Source organism: Anas acuta, chromosome 9 (assembly GCF_963932015.1).
Source record: "Anas acuta chromosome 9, bAnaAcu1.1, whole genome shotgun sequence".
NCBI classification, from domain to species: Eukaryota; Metazoa; Chordata; class Aves; order Anseriformes; family Anatidae; genus Anas; species Anas acuta.
The window spans coordinates 8,856,794-8,876,785 of record NC_088987.1 but is presented as its reverse complement, the minus strand read 5'-3'; the positions used below and the strand labels follow the sequence as shown (position 1 = coordinate 8,876,785).

General features: G+C 41.7%; 1 protein-coding gene and 3 non-coding genes across 5 annotated transcripts; all 4 read left to right on the top strand.

Annotated features, from left to right (window-relative positions):
* The first annotated feature begins 12,776 nt into the window (after positions 1-12,776).
* Positions 12,777-19,883, top strand: EIF4A2 (eukaryotic translation initiation factor 4A2). 2 transcript variants are annotated; one of them, XR_011099229.1, is made up of 12 exons: positions 12,777-12,890; positions 13,885-13,930; positions 14,015-14,147; positions 14,412-14,551; positions 15,516-15,684; positions 15,881-15,990; positions 16,241-16,384; positions 16,740-16,877; positions 17,168-17,257; positions 17,497-17,576; positions 18,293-18,398; positions 19,081-19,278. XR_011099229.1 is itself a non-coding variant. In XM_068691608.1 (11 exons), the coding sequence occupies exons 1-11, from the start codon at positions 12,862-12,864 to the stop codon at positions 19,223-19,225; spliced, it is 1,224 nt and encodes a 407-aa protein (XP_068547709.1). In that variant the 5' UTR covers positions 12,777-12,861; the 3' UTR covers positions 19,226-19,883. The 2 variants fall into 2 exon arrangements, 1 of the variants encoding a protein (XP_068547709.1); XM_068691608.1 differs by lacking the exon at positions 18,293-18,398 and having other exon boundaries at positions 19,081-19,883.
* LOC137861605 (small nucleolar RNA SNORD2) lies at positions 14,264-14,334 on the top strand. Its single transcript, XR_011099733.1, has one exon. It is a non-coding gene; the product is annotated as a small nucleolar RNA SNORD2 (small nucleolar RNA).
* On the top strand, positions 16,440-16,620 carry LOC137861602 (small nucleolar RNA SNORA81). The gene has a single exon (XR_011099729.1). It is a non-coding gene; the product is annotated as a small nucleolar RNA SNORA81 (small nucleolar RNA).
* Positions 16,953-17,080, top strand: LOC137861596 (small nucleolar RNA SNORA63). Its single transcript, XR_011099722.1, has one exon. It is a non-coding gene; the product is annotated as a small nucleolar RNA SNORA63 (small nucleolar RNA).
* Positions 19,884-19,992: the final 109 nt, after the last annotated feature.

The following is a 19,992-nucleotide window of genomic DNA, read 5'->3' as shown; positions in this document are numbered from 1 at the left end:
GCTCTCCAAAACTACCAGTTTCCCCTACTGTTGCTGTCACTGGAGCTCTCTTCATCCAGTGCACTCCGACGCTTAACAAGTGCTTTTCTCCTCGGCCAGCAGATGGCAGATTTTCTGCTGCAGTAAAGTCCCTGATCCCCAAATGCGATCCCCAAATTAGCGTTTTGTGCTTGCCAGGAAACGCTCAACATTCAGCGTCTTTTCTGTGTTAGTAACACTGCAAATCAAACACCACATCTGTGCTACCAGGATTAAACATTAAGCTCAATCAAATGCGCATAAAAAGCTCGCCAGTCACTTATCATGTGCAAGGTGTAAGAATAATGCTGTAATTTCATGAATATAAAAATTAAAAATAATAGCTAGTCCTGCATCAGAAAAAATGCATTGTGCCTGATATAAACAACTGGACATGGGAGTCTAGGGTGTGAAAATATGTCTGAATTAAGCCTGTTCGTGATACTGCTGAGAACCAGAGCCACCTGATGGCCATTTTGCTACTCTCTTCTCTCTTGTTCATTCCATCTGCGGCAATGAGACAAAAACACGTATTTTAACCGACAAGAAAAAATCCCAGCTTTACTTTCAGTGGCCTGCTGGGGTTTTGCTATAATTCAGACGTGACCTTTTAATCACAATCTGCAATTCCAGTCATCCTCTACTGCTATGTTCCCATCGTGTAACTAGCCAGGGGAGAGAGATGTGCAGGCACCTAACAATAGAAAATTGTGGGAATTAACAGTGAATACTGGAATGTGATGAGATGTAAGAACCTACTTCTTTCATTTTTTTCTTAAGTCTCCCAGCCAGCAAGATAATTGCTCCCAGTTCAGAAATTACAGCTCTGAGGATAAAATGGGTCTAAGTGGGTAGACAATTAGGAATGGCAACATGACATGGTCACTGATGTATAGACAGAGCCATACCAAATCTGAAGTTCAGATTCCTCAAGTATTCTTAAAATATACATATATATATATATGGAGAAAGATATTTTCAGTTCCACAACCAGCTACTCACACACGACTCTAGATTCTGCCGTGTTTACAAAAACAAGATTTGTATAATTCAGCTTCCACAGCTTTAATTATGCTTTAAGCAAAGTTGTCTTGGTAAAATGTAATTAATAGCAATGTTTCTACTGCATTCTAAAGTAAGCGGAAGGCTGCTTTAAGGAGGAAAGAGTGGAAGTTTTCCTAATTGGGTAAGGCATCTTGCTACAATGAATACTAAAATTACTGCTGCTACTGAACTGGTTTCAATCTGCTGCTCAGTGAAAACTCAAACATAAGCTCTAAAGGAGTAACTCATCTCAGTATGTAATAACAGATCACAGAAACCTGATCTTGTGATCCCTTCTGCCACAAATGCCAGATCACACATTGCTGAGCTGTGATTTCAAGACCAGATATTAAACTGATGGTTTCACACCGTGAACTACCAACCTTGCTGTTTCAGTTCAAAGTGAGTCACAAAGAATTCCTGACAGAATCCAGATGCATGCAAAAGAAGTACATTTGTTGTAAAACTGATACCCAAAACATCTTTTATGAGAAGTCACTGTACAAATACGGTGGATGACCATCTTCCACTGCAAACACTCATTAAAGGAGACCTAGTACACCACTTCCCTTGAAATGAAAGAATAGTCGTGTGAACAAAAAACAAGGGAGTGAACAAATAAAACTGAGTCAGTGAGTCAGGCAGGGATGAGTGAGGGTATTCCTTTTACCCAGGGAGGGCATTTTTGAATTAAACTTAGATTACCACAGGAAAAAAAAACAAATAGTTGGGGTAGATAACAACGGAGTACTACTGAAATGTAATGGCCATCAACAAAACATGGGATCCATAGCAAATGAAAGAAATATTTTTACCTACATGCCCAAAACACTACTGTTCAGTGCCTTGAAAAATCCACCAGACACATGTAAAGAAATTTAAATGATAAAGGAACATCGTTTCTCTCTAACCCTTAAGCATTTCAGCAGAAGTGAATTCAAAGTTGCCATTCAACTTAATAGGAAAAAAAGATTAATCCCATAAAGCATCACAGAAAAGGAAATCTACTATAGCTGAATTCACTTCATTCCTATGTGCCAGCTGTTCTACTAGCTCTGTATTAACTAAAATAGTAGTAATGCTTACCAAAAATAATAATAACAATAATCAAGGGATGTAATGCAACATAACTCAACTTCCCAGGAATCAATCCAGTATTGACAAAATGCTCCATAAAGAAAAAGAAGAATCAGTTCCAGAAGGTGTCTAGCTGTCATAAGACTGTTTAAATAATCAGTCCAAATTCCCCCAAACTGAAAAATCTTGTTTAAGCACATAGGCCTAATTTTAAATTGTGCTGAGAAACCAGTACTCCCATTAACTTTAAATAGCTTTGTAAGTGCTCAGCATGTCTAAAAATCAAGCCTTGGAGCGCTCAGCTAGTGCCTTTGGTGTAGAAACACTATTACTTGAAAGGGAGTTGGACACCGAATAGTGCAGAACCTCCTTGCACAACAGAAAAAGGTGATTATGGGCAGCATTAACCCTCAAAAACAGCTCATGCATTTAGAAATGTTTTGGGAACTGGTACAGGCCCTGGCAATAATCACAGAGGCACTAGTGGCTTAATTGCTTTTTTTTCCTGGCTCAAATACAGAAATTAGAGTGTTCTGGGCAATGTTTTGTCATACTTCCTTCTTCTCTTGACCATTCCCACAAAATAAACCAAATTGAAGAAGCAGAAAAACAAGCACAAAGTACAAGATCTCCTTTTTCCTCAGAGTTCCGTACAAATGTGCAGACAGATTAACAGACTTATAAACAACCCTTTGTTTAGGTTACCTTTAAATAAAGTCCCTTTTCTACCAAAAGACAACGAAGAAGACTTGGAAACTTCCTCTAAAGCTGATAGATTGGTTAGTTGTAGTTTACATAGTCTAGCACAGGAGTAGCTTCAACAAGGCAGTTGTAATGCACCTGCACTTCATTTTGCACACTGGACACAGCTGATCAGCCACAACATGTGTGTAGCAGCGCTGCTGTAGCTCTTCTCTTTTTCAGTGTAAATATGTACTTTGGTTCCAGTTGATGGTGGCAATAAATATGCAAACTATGTGCAAGAGATAATTACCTGTAACATACGAGAATAATCTGTCAATTAGCAACATGACTGCTTCTGGCTACCTGTTTTTGGCAACGCAGCCTACATTAAGTTGATCTAAGACTGCAACAATAACTTTCCGCTAATATTTATCTACAACAACTAAATTTTATCTGTATAAGGATCATCCATTCCTTCTTGAATAGTTACCCAACACACAGGGTTTTATTATATGGGGTCATACTTGACTGAAGCATCATCTCAGATCTCTGAAGAACCCAAACCAATTTGGTCCACAAGGTGAGTGAACTTTCCTGAAATGCAAAGCCTAATGCTCTGTGGAACTCAGACATATACAAAATTATTCACTCCAGATATAAGATATGAGCAACTGTTTGGAGCAGAAGATAACTAAACCCTTGTCACCTGGATTACCACAATCATGGATTTAGCCTTGACTTCTATGTGCTGGCTCAAGAGATCTATGCAAAACTGAACAGGATGTCATCAACCACTGACTGCAGTGGGGACTACAGTAAGTAAAAAGAATGGTTCCAAAGACTGCAGATAAGCTGTCTGCAGCTTATGACACTGACAAAATGAGTGTGACTCACAAAATGAGTCTGACTCCTAAAAAAATACACTTACACATCCAATTCCTCATGACATACCTTTGAAATGGCAACTGATGTATTCATGATCAATATAGCTATCCCAGTGTCATTCACAGCTGAGAAATGCCATGTATAAATGCTATAATCTCAAGGAATAACAATTTCACAGTGAGAGACTGTACTGCTAACAAAATTCAGAATCCCAATTGTACTTTTATTTATTTACAACCTGAACTGATGAATCTTGATCAAGCTAACAGGCTGCTATCAGAGAAATTCACTCTAACTCAACCTTCAAACAAAATTTCAGGAGAAATGGTCAAGCATTTGATAAATGGCAATAAGTACAAAAATAAAAAAATTGCAAAGGAAAGGCTGCTCTATCCAAGCATACCCAGTAATACAGCAATCAGTTGGCTGAGCAATATCAACCTACTATTTTCAACATAACTAAGACACTCGGTGTTATTGCTGCCTTTAGTATCCCTCTAAGGTCCTGCTATGCAAACATGGCAGGTGTGCAGGGTTTGCTGGGCAGGGCACATTGGTTAAGTTATCTCAGAAAGAGACTGAGAGAATGAACACTGGAATGAAAGCAAAAAGCTGCAAGATCTGGCAGGCTAAACAGATGTAGAAACAGCGGCAGCAGCTTTTGGGATGAGTGTTTAGTAGATAATTCTGCAGAAAGCATGGAGAGTCTTGGCCTACATATCTCACCCTGTTCAAAAGTTTCCACAGAAAGCAGGTCTGGTGTCAGTTCTGCATTCAGAATTAAAGATTGATAAAATATCAATTTATCATAAGAATCTCACCTTAGAAAATATAATTGCACTTGCACTTTGAAAGGCCTCACAGTACTGCACAGCTGAATGTAACAACTGACATGTTTTAATACAGAGAGAATTCCTAAGTGTATGCTGAAATTTTTCAGCAATAGTTTTTCTTCTTCCTTATCTACCTGATTTTTATTTTTTTTACAGCTGTCTTTACCCAGGGGAACAATATTAATGCCAAAGCAGTGTCAAAAAGCAGGTATCTTGAAGCAGCAGTATTTTCTAACTGACAATCACTCTTCTCTCTCCTTTCTTTGCAGCATTTCCTCCCGAAAGCAAGGGAATGCGCTTGCTTGCTCATCACTCTTGCTACCCTAAACAACTGAGATAGCTTTGTTCTTCTGCACCAGCAGTTCTGCTCATGTACACTGAAACTGAATTTCCTTTTTTAGACAGCAAGGACGCAGACTTTCTTCCTCTTCTCCCTCCCTCTGCCTCCCTTCCCCCTCCCTCCTACAGCCTTTGCTGTGCCCTCATCTTACCTTCAGCAGCAGAAGAAATCCATGCTGCAGTTTTTTTCTCGTTAGTAGCTCTATGGCAACAGCAGCTCTGAGGCAGCAGTCCTTGATGCTTCTCACTTTTCTCTCTCTCTCTCCTTCTGCATAAATATAAGCAGTTTGTTTTGCCCACTAAATTAACATAGACAATTCCAATGTGAGGTAAATTAACAAACACAATTCTGATCTGATTGATTTTAGAAAAAATATGTTCCCAAGGGTACAAAGTTGTATTCCTCAAAGAGCTGAATTCAATGCAAATGAATAATAGTAAAGGCAACCAGACAACTCCTTTTGTGTAATAAAGATAAGCTATGTAAATTCATCTCTGTGATACTCAGCTTTTTTTTGACAGAAATGTGAAAAATATAAAAAAATCTAAGTTTAAAATGCACAAAACATTTTATCCAAATGAAGTCCAGAATGCTGTAAATATTTCGTAACTGACTGAGTCTTTTTCTATTAATAACACATATATGAAAATCAGTGGTTTGCTTGTTAAATCCCTGCTAAAGCAAAAGGAATAATGTTATGCAAGATCCTGTAGTCTTGCAATCCATGGAAAAGTATATACGAGAATATATTTGGAAATGGTTAACACAAGCTACAGAAGACAAATGAGCAAGCAAAGTAAAAGCACCAGTAACTGAGTGGTTATTGAATAGCTATAACATCCACTTGCTTTGAAATTAGGATTTTCCTAACTTTCCCTCTTTTAAATTAATCAGCAAAATGTGCTACAAATAAAGGCTGAATATGTTAGAAAAAAAAAAAACAACAACTGCATAAGACTCAGAAACAATTATTGCCAAAAGCTCTTAAAGTATCTAGCACAAGATAAAATGACTTTGAATAGCAGTACTTGTATTTTCTTTTCTTATTGCAAAATGCTAGTAAATTATAACTTAATCACTTTTCAGACACTCATGGAATAAAGAAATCAATATATTTCTGTAATTCGACATGAGCTCTCCTTTCTGTCTCCTGCTGTGCGAAGAACAAAGGTTTCTGGTCACTGCCAACGGCTGTGACAGAAATGCTGAACTGCATGCCCTGGATTAGTACAAGAAACACCACAGTAATTCCGAGCTAAAATAATGTGATCACCTGCATGCTGCCTGTGCTTGCATCAGTGGATCCTGGGAGAATCTGGGCAGCTGTTCTTGGGCGCAACCTGAAAATAAAAGAATGAATTGCACATTACATGTTGATTTTTGCTGTATCTGGTGGTATTCAATCAGCACACAAAATAAAATGTAATAGCATTCTGCAATGGGTTACAGCACAAACAACTAGAATTAAGGACTGGCCTACAGATGCTTCACAACCCTACAAAGAAACCGCACAGAACAGAGTGGAAAAGTTACTAGATAGTTCCTTGGCAGCCCGCTTGGCAACCTTACCCTCCTAGGCACGCATTTCAGATGCAATTATGACAATACCATGCATCTGTAATATTGTTAAAGACCTTGGAATATTTACACTTGTCTTCCAGAAAATCTCAGAAGGATTAACAAAACAAAATTGAATAAACAAATATCAATGTTTAACTTATTTTTTTAAACTTTCAGCCGGGTGGAACCTCAGCTCCCCACCCAGAATGACTGCGCTGTAGGGCTGAAGCACAGCACACAGAGCCATCAGCCTCAGCCTTAAACAGTTTACAGTCTAAGGGATACTTCTAGAACAGGAGATTATAATTCCCATTTTAAAGGCAGATGAAATAAGGGCACAAAGCTGAAACTACTCATCTACAATTTCATATTAATCCAGTACTGCTGACAGAAATAAAGCTCAGGGAATCTGAGCTATGGTTACCTGCAGAAATGCATAGGTTCCATTTTCTTAAAAACATTAAAGCTCTGTAGAAAACTATCAGTTTGTCGAAATAAAGGTTTGCCTTGAGGCCCTACCTCTAACTACATAGCTCATTTTATTAATGACAGTCTATTTATCTTTGTTGTTAACGTTTACATGTTGTAACAAGCTCTACAGACTGCAAAATGCTCCATTTTGGAGGTTAAAATGCTCTGCTACAGAAAGAGACAGAGACTTCAGCAGACACACTGGGCTGGATATGAACAGAAAGGGCTTCTGTTAAATAATAACGAAGTGATTTCTGTGATATCTTGCTCTTGCTGTTCAAAGATGTACGCATTTTAAATATTCTGACAACAAAAGGCTGTAAGATGCTCACAGCACAGCTTTCTGTGCGATGCTGTATCAGCTCCCCACCTAGCCATTTTGCTGTCACGGATCTGTGATGGGCCCTCGTAATTTGCAGCACGGTGCCATCCTTCTGAAGAGCAGCGTGCCTGATGTTTCAAGGCAGAAATCAGGATGGGGAAAGAGAGTCATACAACGACTTCATTAAGCAGGGCACAGAGCACGCGGATGTCTATCTACAAATTCTGATCCTGGGAATATAGCCCTGTAAAATCAAGGAACTGCCTGGGCATTTTGGAGTTTTTCTCTTAGCTTGTATGCATTAGTTCCTCCTTGTAAGAACATAAAAAGCACTCTGTTTTGTGTTGGGTTTTAAATCGATGAGGAAAGGTACTCAGAATTAAATACAGAGCATCGCTCAGCCTGTAGTGGGTGTTTCAAAAATGAAATGGCAGAGATCAGCTCAAAGATTAAAAATCTCAAGCATCATCAGTGGATTCCACATTGAACCACGAGAATAAATGATTTACATGGATGGTTTACTAGTATCAGAAGAAAATATGTTTTCTTTATAAAAACGTATATTGTTAAATTTACCTTTTCCTCAGAAATTAAAACAGTGCTATTTGCAGACTGTCTCACAGAAATATACGACATGCACTATTTCATGGTAGTACAGATGCCTTCCAATTGCCTTAAAAAACAAACGTAACCACAGGACTCTGCCAGGAGGTTATCAGCAGCTGCCACCTGTTAATCTGTCTAGCTTTCTTTGCTTTTGCAGGAGAAAGAACAAACTTTACCCCGAAAGAATGCACGCAGCTTCTATCAAAGACTGTGTGAGCCCCTTCCCATTACCTATCTCCACATTTTTCAGACGTTTGCCCACATGTAACCTCTGAGGCAAATACTGTTACTGCACTTTACAGAGAAAAAAAATGAAGTGCAAACTTCTCGTTCCAATAAAAGTCAACGGGAAGTCCCTAATAAATATTACCTGTTCAATTTTATTGCTAGAATGATATCCTTGTGGTCACCCTGGGAGTCCTCTACATAACCAGAGAACAGAGTTAAGCTGATGCCACATCCTGGGCACGACTACAAGCCTTAACAACAGTAAGGAATAATGTAATCACTCGCTCAAGGACAGAATTCAAGACCTGGAACTATGAACATCGCGTTTCACAGCATGCAGAGGCCTGAATGACTGAGAAAAAACATAGAAAAATCTATTTTTCTGTTTCAAGTATTTGAGTTGGGAATACTCAGTAACATTACTGGCAACGAGAGGACTTAGGCTAAGAAACAAAGCATGCAAATCCGAAGCAGGAACACCCCTTGGAGACTTATGCTTGAAGCAATTAGGGAACACAAGCCACAAACCACCGTGCGCACGTTGCAGACAAGTGAGTCAGCTGGTCAGCAAAAGGTCCTGGCCACCCAGCGTCCTCTGGGTGGGACAGATAAATGGACTAAAGCTGCCTAAATCCCACTGGCTTTCCATAGTGCTTGGCTCCTAATTCAGTTAAGCATTTTTGACAGTGTTCCTTATTGGCCGAAAGCTTTGATTAGGAGAGAAAATTCCGTGTCTGGAAGTACTTTCAATTCACTCGGCATGGGCATCCTGGAGATTTCACAACAAAAGTCTGATTACAGCTACAAAGAATAGAAATATCTGTCAGAACAGAACAAAGTTGTAAAATGACTTTTTAAAAGGATGACAAAGCAAACCTAGCAGCCTAATGTGCTAACGTCACCAAAATGGGGATTTCAAATTACCCCAAGATACTAAAGAATACAAACCAGGCCTTATTCAGAACATTAAAATCACTGCATTTTATAAACTGCTGTTATTTAATTTGTTCAGATTGTAATTTCAGTGGAATGACGGAAAAAACCACATGAGTTAGCATTAATAAAGCCCTGTGACTGCAGTTAAATAACAAGCACGGGTCTCCTGGAATTCCAACCTTCTCTCTCCACTGGAGACTTTCCAGAATCTCTGCTATCCACTCCTACATCCGAGGAAGCATGCTTTTGTTTAGGCAGGATCCTTTGGGAATGATGAATTGAAAAACATTACTTCTTGCTAACAACACCCTAACAAGTCATCTTGATCCTCAGCACAGCCTACTCTGAATAAACTCTGTCTACAATCACTTTCTCTGCCCCACTAGTTGTGGGAATCACGAAATACATGGTATGAACTCCAGCAACGACTAGAGTTCAGTGCAGGAGAGGAACTTGGGGTCTTCCATGTTTCCCGTGAAGTACATGGCAGTTTCATGGTACGCTCAGATCACGTTACGAGATTTCTAAAAGGAGATTTCTGAAATTTCCTAATGCAAACTGCGACATTGCCAGAACACTGACGAGCAGGGACTGCTCAACTAGAGCTCAGTTTCAGGAGGTGTTGACTCCTACTGCTGTCTTTAGATACACGATTCTTTACTTCGATCTGCATGAATAATGACTGGAAACCCAGCTGCTAAACCAGCTAGTCCATCTGTTACCCCATATTAATAAATGCATAATTATTATGCTCATTCCCACCAAAGATCTCATGATTCACCAAGATTGTCTTTTGTCTTCTACTGAAGTGTGCACGCATAAATGTGGCCATGGATCCTAATAATAGTAGCACAGACTAAACTAGCAGTTAGTATCTTTTTGGTATCACTTCTGCCTGATGATAACATGAATCTGGTCCTTGAGGAGCAAGCTTTCAGTTGAGACTGTTTTAGAAAGCTTAATAAAATTAACACCAAGGGATACAACAAATCCCAGCATCAATCCAAGATTTTGTCAGTGACAAAATCTGACCTTCGGACACATTTATGACACTTCATGGTTAGAACCCAGGCAGAGCATGGCTACCACCAGGCTAAAAATACACAAACTAGATACAAGATCACAAGCAAATTCGCCGTTTGCCCTACTGTAATCAAAGAGGTATTTCTCAAACAGTGTATTCAGGAACACAGCCTTTAAGAGTATACAATGTCCAAAAATTTTCCTTTGCTACAGTTAGACCAGGTCTGTTACATTCTAGTCGTGGCTGACAATCCTGGATTTTTACTGTAGTGTCTCACACAAAGAGGACAGGTTCAGCTTTGCTTATCTGAAGTTAATGAAACAGAAGTCCTTCCTCTTTTCATTTGGTGAAACGAGTCAATGATTTTCACTGGAGGAAACACTGGATTCCTTTCTCTGTACCTACTGATGTTGAACATTCATATGAATTTCATGTTGAACATTCATATGAATTATTGAATAAAGAAATCTTGGCACTGGATTGAGAGACTCCCAGATGCTCTCACTACAGATATTAAATAACAAAAACTATTTAAAAATGTGTCTCTTGATTGAAGCTAATGGTAAAAAAACATTTTCTTCATTTTATTTTTGAATGGGATGAAGTTTGGAGACCACACCTGATGTCAAGTGGAATAAAACAAGACTTATAGCAAATCAGAGTTTATCCTTAATTTTCCATAATTGTCCTTAAAGAAAGCTGTGAAAACCTTGTTATTCTAAAATTAACTTCTGTCAAAACAGAATGTTCGAAGTGGTTTGAATACGTAAGTAATCTGAAGTAATCTGATGCTAATTTGTCTACAGGAAAAGATAAATCAGGTATCTGAGATGATGGCTTAAATGTTTATTAAAAAGGCATTTAAAATCTGTGGAAGATGATGGATTGCCTTCCTAAGTTTCCCAGATGCCAATAAATCTTTTTCACTCAGTTTTGCAAAGAAAGTAAGGCCTAATAAAATATTTTAAAGTATCTACATTCTACGGGTTTTTTAATAACTGCTCAGAGTTCTTAATAAAAATACTCAGTAGTATTAGTTCTTCAGTGTAGACTGAATGTCATTTTTAATGGGAAATTTAACTGTGCTAGCCCTAAGTTTTTCGGGCCCTTTTTGCAGCCCATCCTGGTGCTTTTACAACCAGATGTTTATGGGGCCAGGCAAACTGCTGTCATGTAGGAAGGTCTCCAGTCACTGTCACAGGGCTGCCACAATTGCAAAACCAAGCAATATCCTCAGTCCTTTCCATCCCTCAGTCCTTTCCGTCCAGCGTGGGGGGGGCAAAACTTGCGATTTTTATGGTGGGTCAACAGCAAAGCTGCGTTTATATAATTTCACTTGGATATTGGCAAGTGCAGTGTTATTTTTACAGATAACGTTGCCCCAGCTGATGCTACCATGGGAAGAGCTAATGTAATTTAGTCTCTTGGAGATTATCTTTACAGATATTCTAGACATTTCTAGACAATTTACAATGTTCTAGACAAGTAAAGGGGTCGAGTTTTTCAAGCACCGACTCCATTTGTTCATATATAATCACTATGGAAACGAATTCTAGAAGTGACTCATGTAAAACCCATTACAGTTGGTACAAATTATTGCTTACAACTTACTTTATTTGCCTACATTAGAAATATCGATGAACATATTATCGCAGAACCTGGTAAGTGTATTGAAACCTTTTTTTTTTTTCCCCCTTATAACAGTACGGAAGCAATGGGCAGGATCCCTGATTCCATTGAACCAGTTGGCAGAGGGATATTTTCACTCGCTGCCTTCCTTTGGGTTGTGCTGACCTCCAACTCTTGACAAGTTTTTCAGGGGCATTGCTATGTGGGGAATGGCTTCAGGTCGCGGTGCCGCATTTTGAGCAGCACCCTGTGGACCCATCCAGCTCAATCCCCACAAACACTCACCAAAGAAGCCTTCATCCCATTTAAAAAAATATATATATAATCCATTTTTAACCCCCCGGGATGGATTTATCCCCTCAGAGCCCGGCAGAGGAGGCCCCGCCGCCCTGCCTCACGTTACCTCAGCGCCACCATTTTGCCTTCCTCACCTCCCGGCCCTTCCCGCCGCAGCTCCCGCTCCCCCCGGCGCTGCCCCCATCCTGCGGCGAGGCCCCCACCCAACCTCACCCCATCCCCACCACCACCACCCCTCAGCGGGCGAAAAGGGAGAATTTGGGGCTCTCTTGGCACAACGGTGTGGGTGGGGGGCGCTTCTGCATGTGAGGAACAAGAAGAGAGCCCAAGGAAGCCCCCCACCCCCGCATCGCGCCCATTTCCATGCAGATTTAACAACAACAACAAAAAAAGACACGTTTTTTATCACGGATATTATGGTTTTTATTTAAAAATAACACCGCAGTGGTGAGGAACCGCACCGGCCCCGCTCGCCGCCCCTCAGCACGGCTCCGCGTCCCCCCCCCACATTTTCAGCGCTGCAGCAGGGGCCGGGATGGGAAACCCCGTGCGAAGGGGGGGGGGGAGGCGGAGCGGGAGGAAGGAGTGCGGAGCCGTCACCCCACCAGTGCTGCAATATCCTGCCGCGCTCTGAGGAGAGGGGAGAAAAAGTAGTCCCTGCCTCCGCCGGCTTCGCGGCCCCGAGGGGCTCCAGGACCCCCTCGGAGCACCTCAGGCAGCGCGTTCAGGGGGATCTCTAGCGAAGGGACCTCAGTTTGGGGGGGATTCGTGGGGTTTTGGCTGTGGCGTGAGGCGCATATCCATGCGCAGAGCGAGGCGCAACGAGTCCGGCCGCGGGGCGGGTATATAAAGCGGCCGCCGCGGAAGCTTTGCCTTTTCAGTTGAGGACAGCGCTCGTGATCGGAACATGTCAGGCGGCTCCGCGGACTATAGCAGGTATGGCGCGGCGGGCAGAGGCCCCGAGCCTTTTTTTCCTCCGTCAGGGAGCTCCATAGCCTGAGCGGAGGCGCAGGGGGGGAAGAAACGCAGGGGATCGTTGAGGGGGGCGCTCCAACGAACGCTCTGCGGCGAGACGGCGCCCGGTGCCCTGCCCCCACAGCTTCTAGACGCTTCCATCCCGCCTCCCCCTGACTTCACAAGGGATCTAGTTCTTTCCCTCAGGGTTCGCGTTCTCGCTGTAGATTCCCTTAGCAACCACACATCCCGAAAAAGGGCTATTTTTATTTTCTTTAACCTAACCGTGCCGCTTTATAATTATAACAGAGGAGCGCTTTGTTACGTTTTTTCTTCCTTTTTTATTAATAAACGCCACCCCTCCCGTAGTTCTGCCATCGGTTCGCCCCAAACCCTGAGGGCCCTGCGGCGGGCGAGTCCATTTTTTTTTCCCTCAGAGGAGGAGGGAAGACGAAAGGGAAGGGGGGGGGTGCGGCCCTCTGGGCGCTCGCCCGGCGCCTTCCTCCGCCTGCTTTGCGCAACCCCAGGGGTGGAGCTCTCGCGAGACTTGGTGACGCGGGCGGAGGGGAGGGGGGGGGGAAGAACCGCAGCGCCCCCCCCCCCCCGCTCCCGCCCGGCGCTGCGGCGCCGCCATTTCCCCGCGCGGCTGCCTCGGGAGGGGGGCGCTGCAAAGAGGGGCGGGCGGGGGCCTGGCTTCGCTGCACCCCCTCCCACCACCAGCCTGAAATGCGGCGGGGTGCGAGGGCTCGGATCGTCCCGGATTGTCTCGTATCACGTTACTGGCTGCGGGGAGGTGGGCTGCGGATCGCGGGCGGTGGGGAGAGCAGCAGGCTTAGGCCGTTGGCAGAGCATCAGAGCACCTGCTGGAATGATCTGTCACGGGGTCCAGCGTGCAGACGCAGCTCTTGGCAGCCCAGGGGGGTGAGCTCCCTTCTGCATGTTGTGCTAACCAACTGCTTGTTCTCTTCCCTGGCAGAGACCATGGCGGCCCCGAGGGAATGGAGCCCGATGGTGTCATTGAGGTGAGCACATGACCTCGCGGAAGGACTTGAGCCCTGATGCAGAGGGATGGTGAATGCAATAACGTATTTTTTTCTTCATTGCAGAGCAATTGGAATGAGATTGTTGACAATTTTGATGATATGAATTTAAAAGAATCCCTTCTAAGGGGCATTTATGCTTATGGTTTTGAAAAGCCTTCAGCTATTCAGCAGAGAGCTATTATTCCATGCATTAAAGGTATGCAAACAGTTCATGTGCTATTACTAATATCAGATAACAAGGGAAATATTAAAAAAAAAAAACATATGCTAATAGCTTTTTGTATTGATTCCTGTTGTTAATCTTTATTGAACAAGTGAGATGATGGTACACCATCTTTCGGGGCTGACCTGAAATGGAGAGAACTTGTTAATGCTGATCACTTATTTCAAAAGGAATACAATAAAACAAAATATGAATCGCCTATGTGGGAACAGTAAATGTGTATCCTACTTTTTTTAGGGTATGATGTGATTGCTCAAGCTCAGTCAGGTACTGGCAAGACAGCCACATTTGCTATTTCCATCCTGCAGCAGTTGGAGATTGATCTCAAGGAGACCCAAGCACTAGTATTGGCCCCTACCAGAGAACTGGCTCAACAGGTATTGATAGTGTAGCTAAAAAACAAAAGCTACTTGTGTGTTGCATAGGTTTCAGGTTTCACAACTGTGAGATGATAAACTGACTTCTTAAGGGGCTGTTAACCAATATCCATTCAGAACCCTCTTTATGTTGAGTAATGGGGAAATGAAACTGGCTTCTGTCCCACAAGTTCTCTGCCTGCTTAAAAAGTCAAATTGCGCTGCATGTGGAGGGTGTGCTGGGGCAGAGTTGCAGGAACCAGCTCCTATGCTGCATGTAGTTCTGAGGGAGCATCTCCAAAAAAAAAAAACAAAAAACAACACCTTACTCAAGTACAGTGTTCTGAGTGGAAACCAAGACTTTGGAAGCTATTTGAACTTGCATGCAGTTGTGCAACGTGGAAACTGCAGTGCGCATGTAGTCACTTCTTTGTTCTTGTAATCCGTGATGTCTTTTCAACTTAATGTTATATTGCATGCTTACTTCACCCTCAAGGCTTAGTGTTCTATTTTAGTAAGTGGAAGTGCCTGAACAAAGCTTGTAGGATACTTTATTTTTAGCACTAATATAAATCAGTAATGCTGGCTTTTATCTTCTGTCTGATGGTACAGTCAGTCTTTTACTCTGAAGACATTTGTGAGATGAGACTTCAAAGCCTGGCATATAGCAGCATGCTTCTACACTCTGTAGGAGCTTCCTGCAAGTACTTTACATGCATGTATTCACAGTACAAAGTCCGAGTTTGCTTTGCAGGCCTTCCATGCATCTACTGAGCTAGGAAGAGTTGCTTGTTAACAACTAACTAGTAAGGGTGACCTGAAGACCAATTTAAATATTTAACAAGCAGTTGGGCAAAATCAGTAGCAAGTCTTCTGTAGTCATTAGCGATGTGTAATCATTGTCTAGCCCATAGTCCATAAGCAACAGTGATAAAGGACTGATGGTAGCAGTAGCTGCTGCTAATGGATGGCTTTTATCTCCTAGATTCAAAAGGTAATTCTGGCCCTTGGAGACTATATGGGAGCAACATGCCATGCTTGTATTGGTGGCACAAATGTTCGCAATGAAATGCAGAAGCTTCAGGCTGAAGCTCCACACATTGTGGTTGGAACTCCAGGGCGTGTGTTTGATATGTTAAACAGACGCTACCTTTGTAAGTATGAGTTGAACTTTGCTTTTGATGAGAAATCATTAGTGTAAATTTTACTTCTGTAAAGAGCTGAAGTAATGGATTTACTGTCACCCTAGACAGATGGTATGGGACTACTCAGTCCCAAGGGAGAGTAACATTAGCAAAAGTACTTAATGTATTCTTGAAACTTCATGAACTGTTCTCCTTTTTTTCTTAGCACCTAAATGGATCAAAATGTTTGTTCTGGATGAAGCTGATGAAATGTTGAGCCGAGGATTTAAGGATCAAATTTATGAGATTTTCCAGAAATTGAGCACAAACATCCAGGTAAAAAAAAAAAAAAGGCATGATTGAAATGGTGGCTTCAGACTTGATCACAAGTAACTGACAACTGAGTTTCTGTCCTTGACTAAATTAAAGCTGTTGTGTGCTGTCCTGTCTGCCTTGGCTTTGCAGAAGGTCAGGACCTGTGTTTTAAGATAGTCACTGATTTAAAGGTTGATTTCAGTGTTCTGAGGGTGATGAACCTGAAACTAATATCTGTTGTACGTGCTGACATGGAGTAAATGTTCTCTAGGTTGTGCTGCTGTCGGCTACGATGCCAATGGATGTGTTGGAAGTGACCAAAAAGTTCATGAGAGATCCCATTCGTATTCTGGTGAAGAAGGAAGAACTGACACTGGAGGGTATCAAGCAATTCTACATTAACGTTGAAAGAGAGGTTGGTATGAGTTGTGCTTCTGCTTAGGAGAGTTAAGAAACTTTTTTTTTTTTCTACCTTCTTGTTAAAGCACTGTGCTAAAATTGCAGAAACTGAGGCTCAGCTTTGGTTTCTGCAATAATGCTAGTAGAGTACATGCAAGAAGAAGAAAAACGATGCACTGGATCGAAAACGACTAGGGTGGACCTCTTTCTTAATGTCCAGTGTCCTGTGTCCTAAGATTTGGTGCAACAGTTCATGCAGAAACTTTACCTCACATATTCCTCTGGTTATGTTAATTATAAATGCATGTTAGGGCATGCCCTAATTTGACCATGACCTCAGTTTTTATTCCTGTTATTTTTGTTCTGTTCAGGAGTGGAAGCTGGATACTCTCTGTGATCTGTATGAGACCCTGACCATTACACAGGCTGTTATCTTCCTGAATACAAGGAGAAAAGTGGACTGGCTTACAGAGAAAATGCATGCCAGAGACTTCACTGTCTCAGCTCTGGTAAGAACTGATACTTATACAACTTCTGCAATGACATGTACATAGAACAATCCCTAATGAGCTATGCTTAAGTTAAAGCAGGAAAAGTTATGATATAGCTGTGTGGTGCTGTATTATCGTTCCCCCTGCTAAAAGAAAAATGTTTCCTTCTATCCCTACCTGCTTCGTTCCCACAGCAGGTAGGGACGCTGGGTTTCATACATCCTTTTGTTCTGAGAGGATAGTCCAATCTGGAATACTGAACCTAATAACTAGAACTGTAATAATTCTAATTCTTTTTAACTCTACAGCATGGTGACATGGACCAGAAGGAGCGGGATGTTATCATGAGAGAGTTTAGGTCAGGATCAAGCCGTGTCTTGATCACTACTGACTTGCTGGTGAGTGTCATCTCTTAGTGAACATGCTCTAGTTTTAATCTGGTGCCAAAAGCTTCATAACTCAGTGAAGGTTCTTGTAGCCTGAACTATCTGGAGCCTTTTGGAAGAGCAAAGACTATGCTCCACTATGGACTACACGGTTGTAGTTCATCACTAACAAATTAGTCAACAAAATCAGGAGATTAAAAATGTAACTGAAGGTCTGTGACAATTGTTAAAGCTTTCATATTGCTTTCCAGGCTCGTGGCATTGATGTGCAGCAAGTTTCTTTGGTTATAAACTATGACCTGCCGACCAATCGTGAAAACTACATTCACAGGTTAGTTCACTCTGCCCTCTAGTCAGTATATTACACCAAGTGCCGTGTTCTCAACAGAAATCAGCACAGAGCCTCACCTATTTCACTGTTAGTTGTTTTTGTTGATGGGAGTGTTATCCATCCATGTATACAGTAACTGCTAACAACAAAAACTAGCAGAAAGTAAACTCTTTGGCTTAACAAAAAGCCCTGACTTGCATAAATATGGTCCTGAAATGAGGGAGGAGCAGAACTTACAATTAAAAAAAAAAAGCAGTGGGAAAACTTAGATGGATGAAGTGTTCAGCAGTGGCTAAACCACGCATTGCTGAGATCTAGGGAAACTGCCAGCTGCTGAACTACATTTTTCTCTAGGTTGCAGGGTGTGATGACAGAAGCTATTATTGGAAGTTATTACTGGCATAGCATCTTGAAAGCAGGGTTGTTAGCTGGCTCTATAGGTCCCAGCTAATCTTCAGGTGCTGCTGCTCAGTCACTGGCCCTTAACGCTTTCAAACTAGTAGTACAAAACTGTCTTCATTCCTTGAAGTCTGTGTTCGTGTTGTATGTGCCTTGTTTGCTCTTGGTGGCTTCTTTCACAGTGGCATTCTTTCCTCTGTGGTGTGTGTCTTCTGGTAGCAACTGCGTTTTTTTTCCCTAGGTTTAGTTAACTGCCTGTAGTGACTGTCCCTAAATTAAGTAAACTGTGCTTTGTTACTTGATGTAAAAAAATACAGGAGTCGATAGCAGCAGTTGATGACACAAGATGGTGCTCAGAAACGGCGTTGACGTAATTTAGGACGTGGATTCGTAAGCGGCACAGTTTGAATAAAGAGCGAGTCGGTATTTATATATTTCTTTTGTCATGATTATTTGCTAAGTTTTGAGCCATTTTTGTGTGTTTAGCTCGTAATGACTAGGTGCTGCATTGTGCAGTTGCAGGAAGATAGAACTGATGGTGGGTGTAACTAAATCGTAACCGATAGTGTTTGACAGCCTTGTTTCCAAGTAGTGAGCTTGTTTGTACAAAAATACTAAGTTTTCCCACTGGAAACAGTTTTACTGAATTTTAATTCAGAAATCATGTGCTGTTCCGTGCTACTGGATGCAATTGGATTAATGCAGGAACAGCCTGATCTTTTTGGAAGATGTTACCTTTTATATGCCATGTGCTTGGGATTGGATGCATGTGGTATGGGGTTTTAATCCTCATGGAGGGGAGGGAGACAGCTAGGGCTTCATACCACAGTACCAACCATTAAATAAAGATCTTATTTTGCAGCCAAAAGAGTAACCTTTTCTGCTCTGCTACTCTCCATAGGATGGACACTTCTTCTGTACTGTTGGCACTAACTGCTAGTTTTTCTTAACCAGATGTGACAATGGTTAGCAGCTAGTCGTGTACACGGCGTAACTGGCCGCTGGCAGATAAAAGATCAGCAGTTAATGAGTGGATCGTTTAAAATATTTAAAAAGTGAATTGAGTAGTTAACTTGTGTGTAAATGTGTTCTCTGTTCTGTGCAGAATTGGCCGAGGTGGTCGCTTTGGCAGGAAAGGCGTGGCTATAAATTTTGTCACTGAAGAGGACAAGAGGATTCTGCGAGACATTGAGACATTCTACAATACTACAGTGGAGGAGATGCCCATGAATGTGGCTGATCTCATTTAATCCCTGGGGAGGAGATGGTTTGAATGCAGTGCTCGCTGTTGCTGAATAGGCGATTCACAACGTGCATTGTGCTTCTTTCTTTGGGGATATATTGAATCTTGTCTCAATGCTCATAACGGATCAGAAATACAGATTTTTGATAAGCGAAGCGACTTTTTGTCGTGAGCTCTTGTGGGGAAAGCCACTGGCTTTATCCACTTTAGGGTTAGACTGTTGGGGTTGGGTGGAAAGTCATGGGGTCTGTAAATTTTTTCTTTATTAGAAATTTATTTCCTAGTTCCATAGAAGTGGTTGTATTAGATGTTCTTTATCATTTAATAATTTACTTATGGACTAAAAGATATAAGTGCTGTATAAAATCAGCCAATTATGTTAAACTAGCCTACCTTCCTTTATTGTATGTACTTATACTTCAGATTGAATTGGAAAGGCCTTTCAAAATCTAAACTTTTATAAGAGCATTAAAATGCATTTGTTTGATATGTATTTATTCAATAAAGTATTTAATTAGTGGTAAGTGTGATCTGGACCCTGTTGCTAAGCCCCAGCAAGCAAGCAATCATACTATTGTCTTAGTTAGGGTTAAACCCAGTAAAATTTGCCATATTGCACATGTCTTAATGAAGTTTGAATGTTCAATAAAATACTTCTATATTCACTTAAATTGTAAATGGTTCTTGGGGGGAGGGGGGGGCTTGCTTATTAAGGGAGTGAGTGCATGTCAGTGCTTGCAGCCTGGCTTTCCTTTTTTAACTGGGAGGGCTTCA

Bases quoted from the DNA above. Each gene is read 5' to 3' on its own strand.
- EIF4A2 (XM_068691608.1), top strand. From the start codon at position 12,862: ATGTCAGGCGGCTCCGCGGACTATAGCAG. The intron at 16,385-16,739 runs GTTGGTATGAGT...TGTTCTGTTCAG, and splicing joins ACATTAACGTTGAAAGAGAG to GAGTGGAAGCTGGATACTCT. The intron at 17,258-17,496 runs GTGAGTGTCATC...ATTGCTTTCCAG, and splicing joins TGATCACTACTGACTTGCTG to GCTCGTGGCATTGATGTGCA.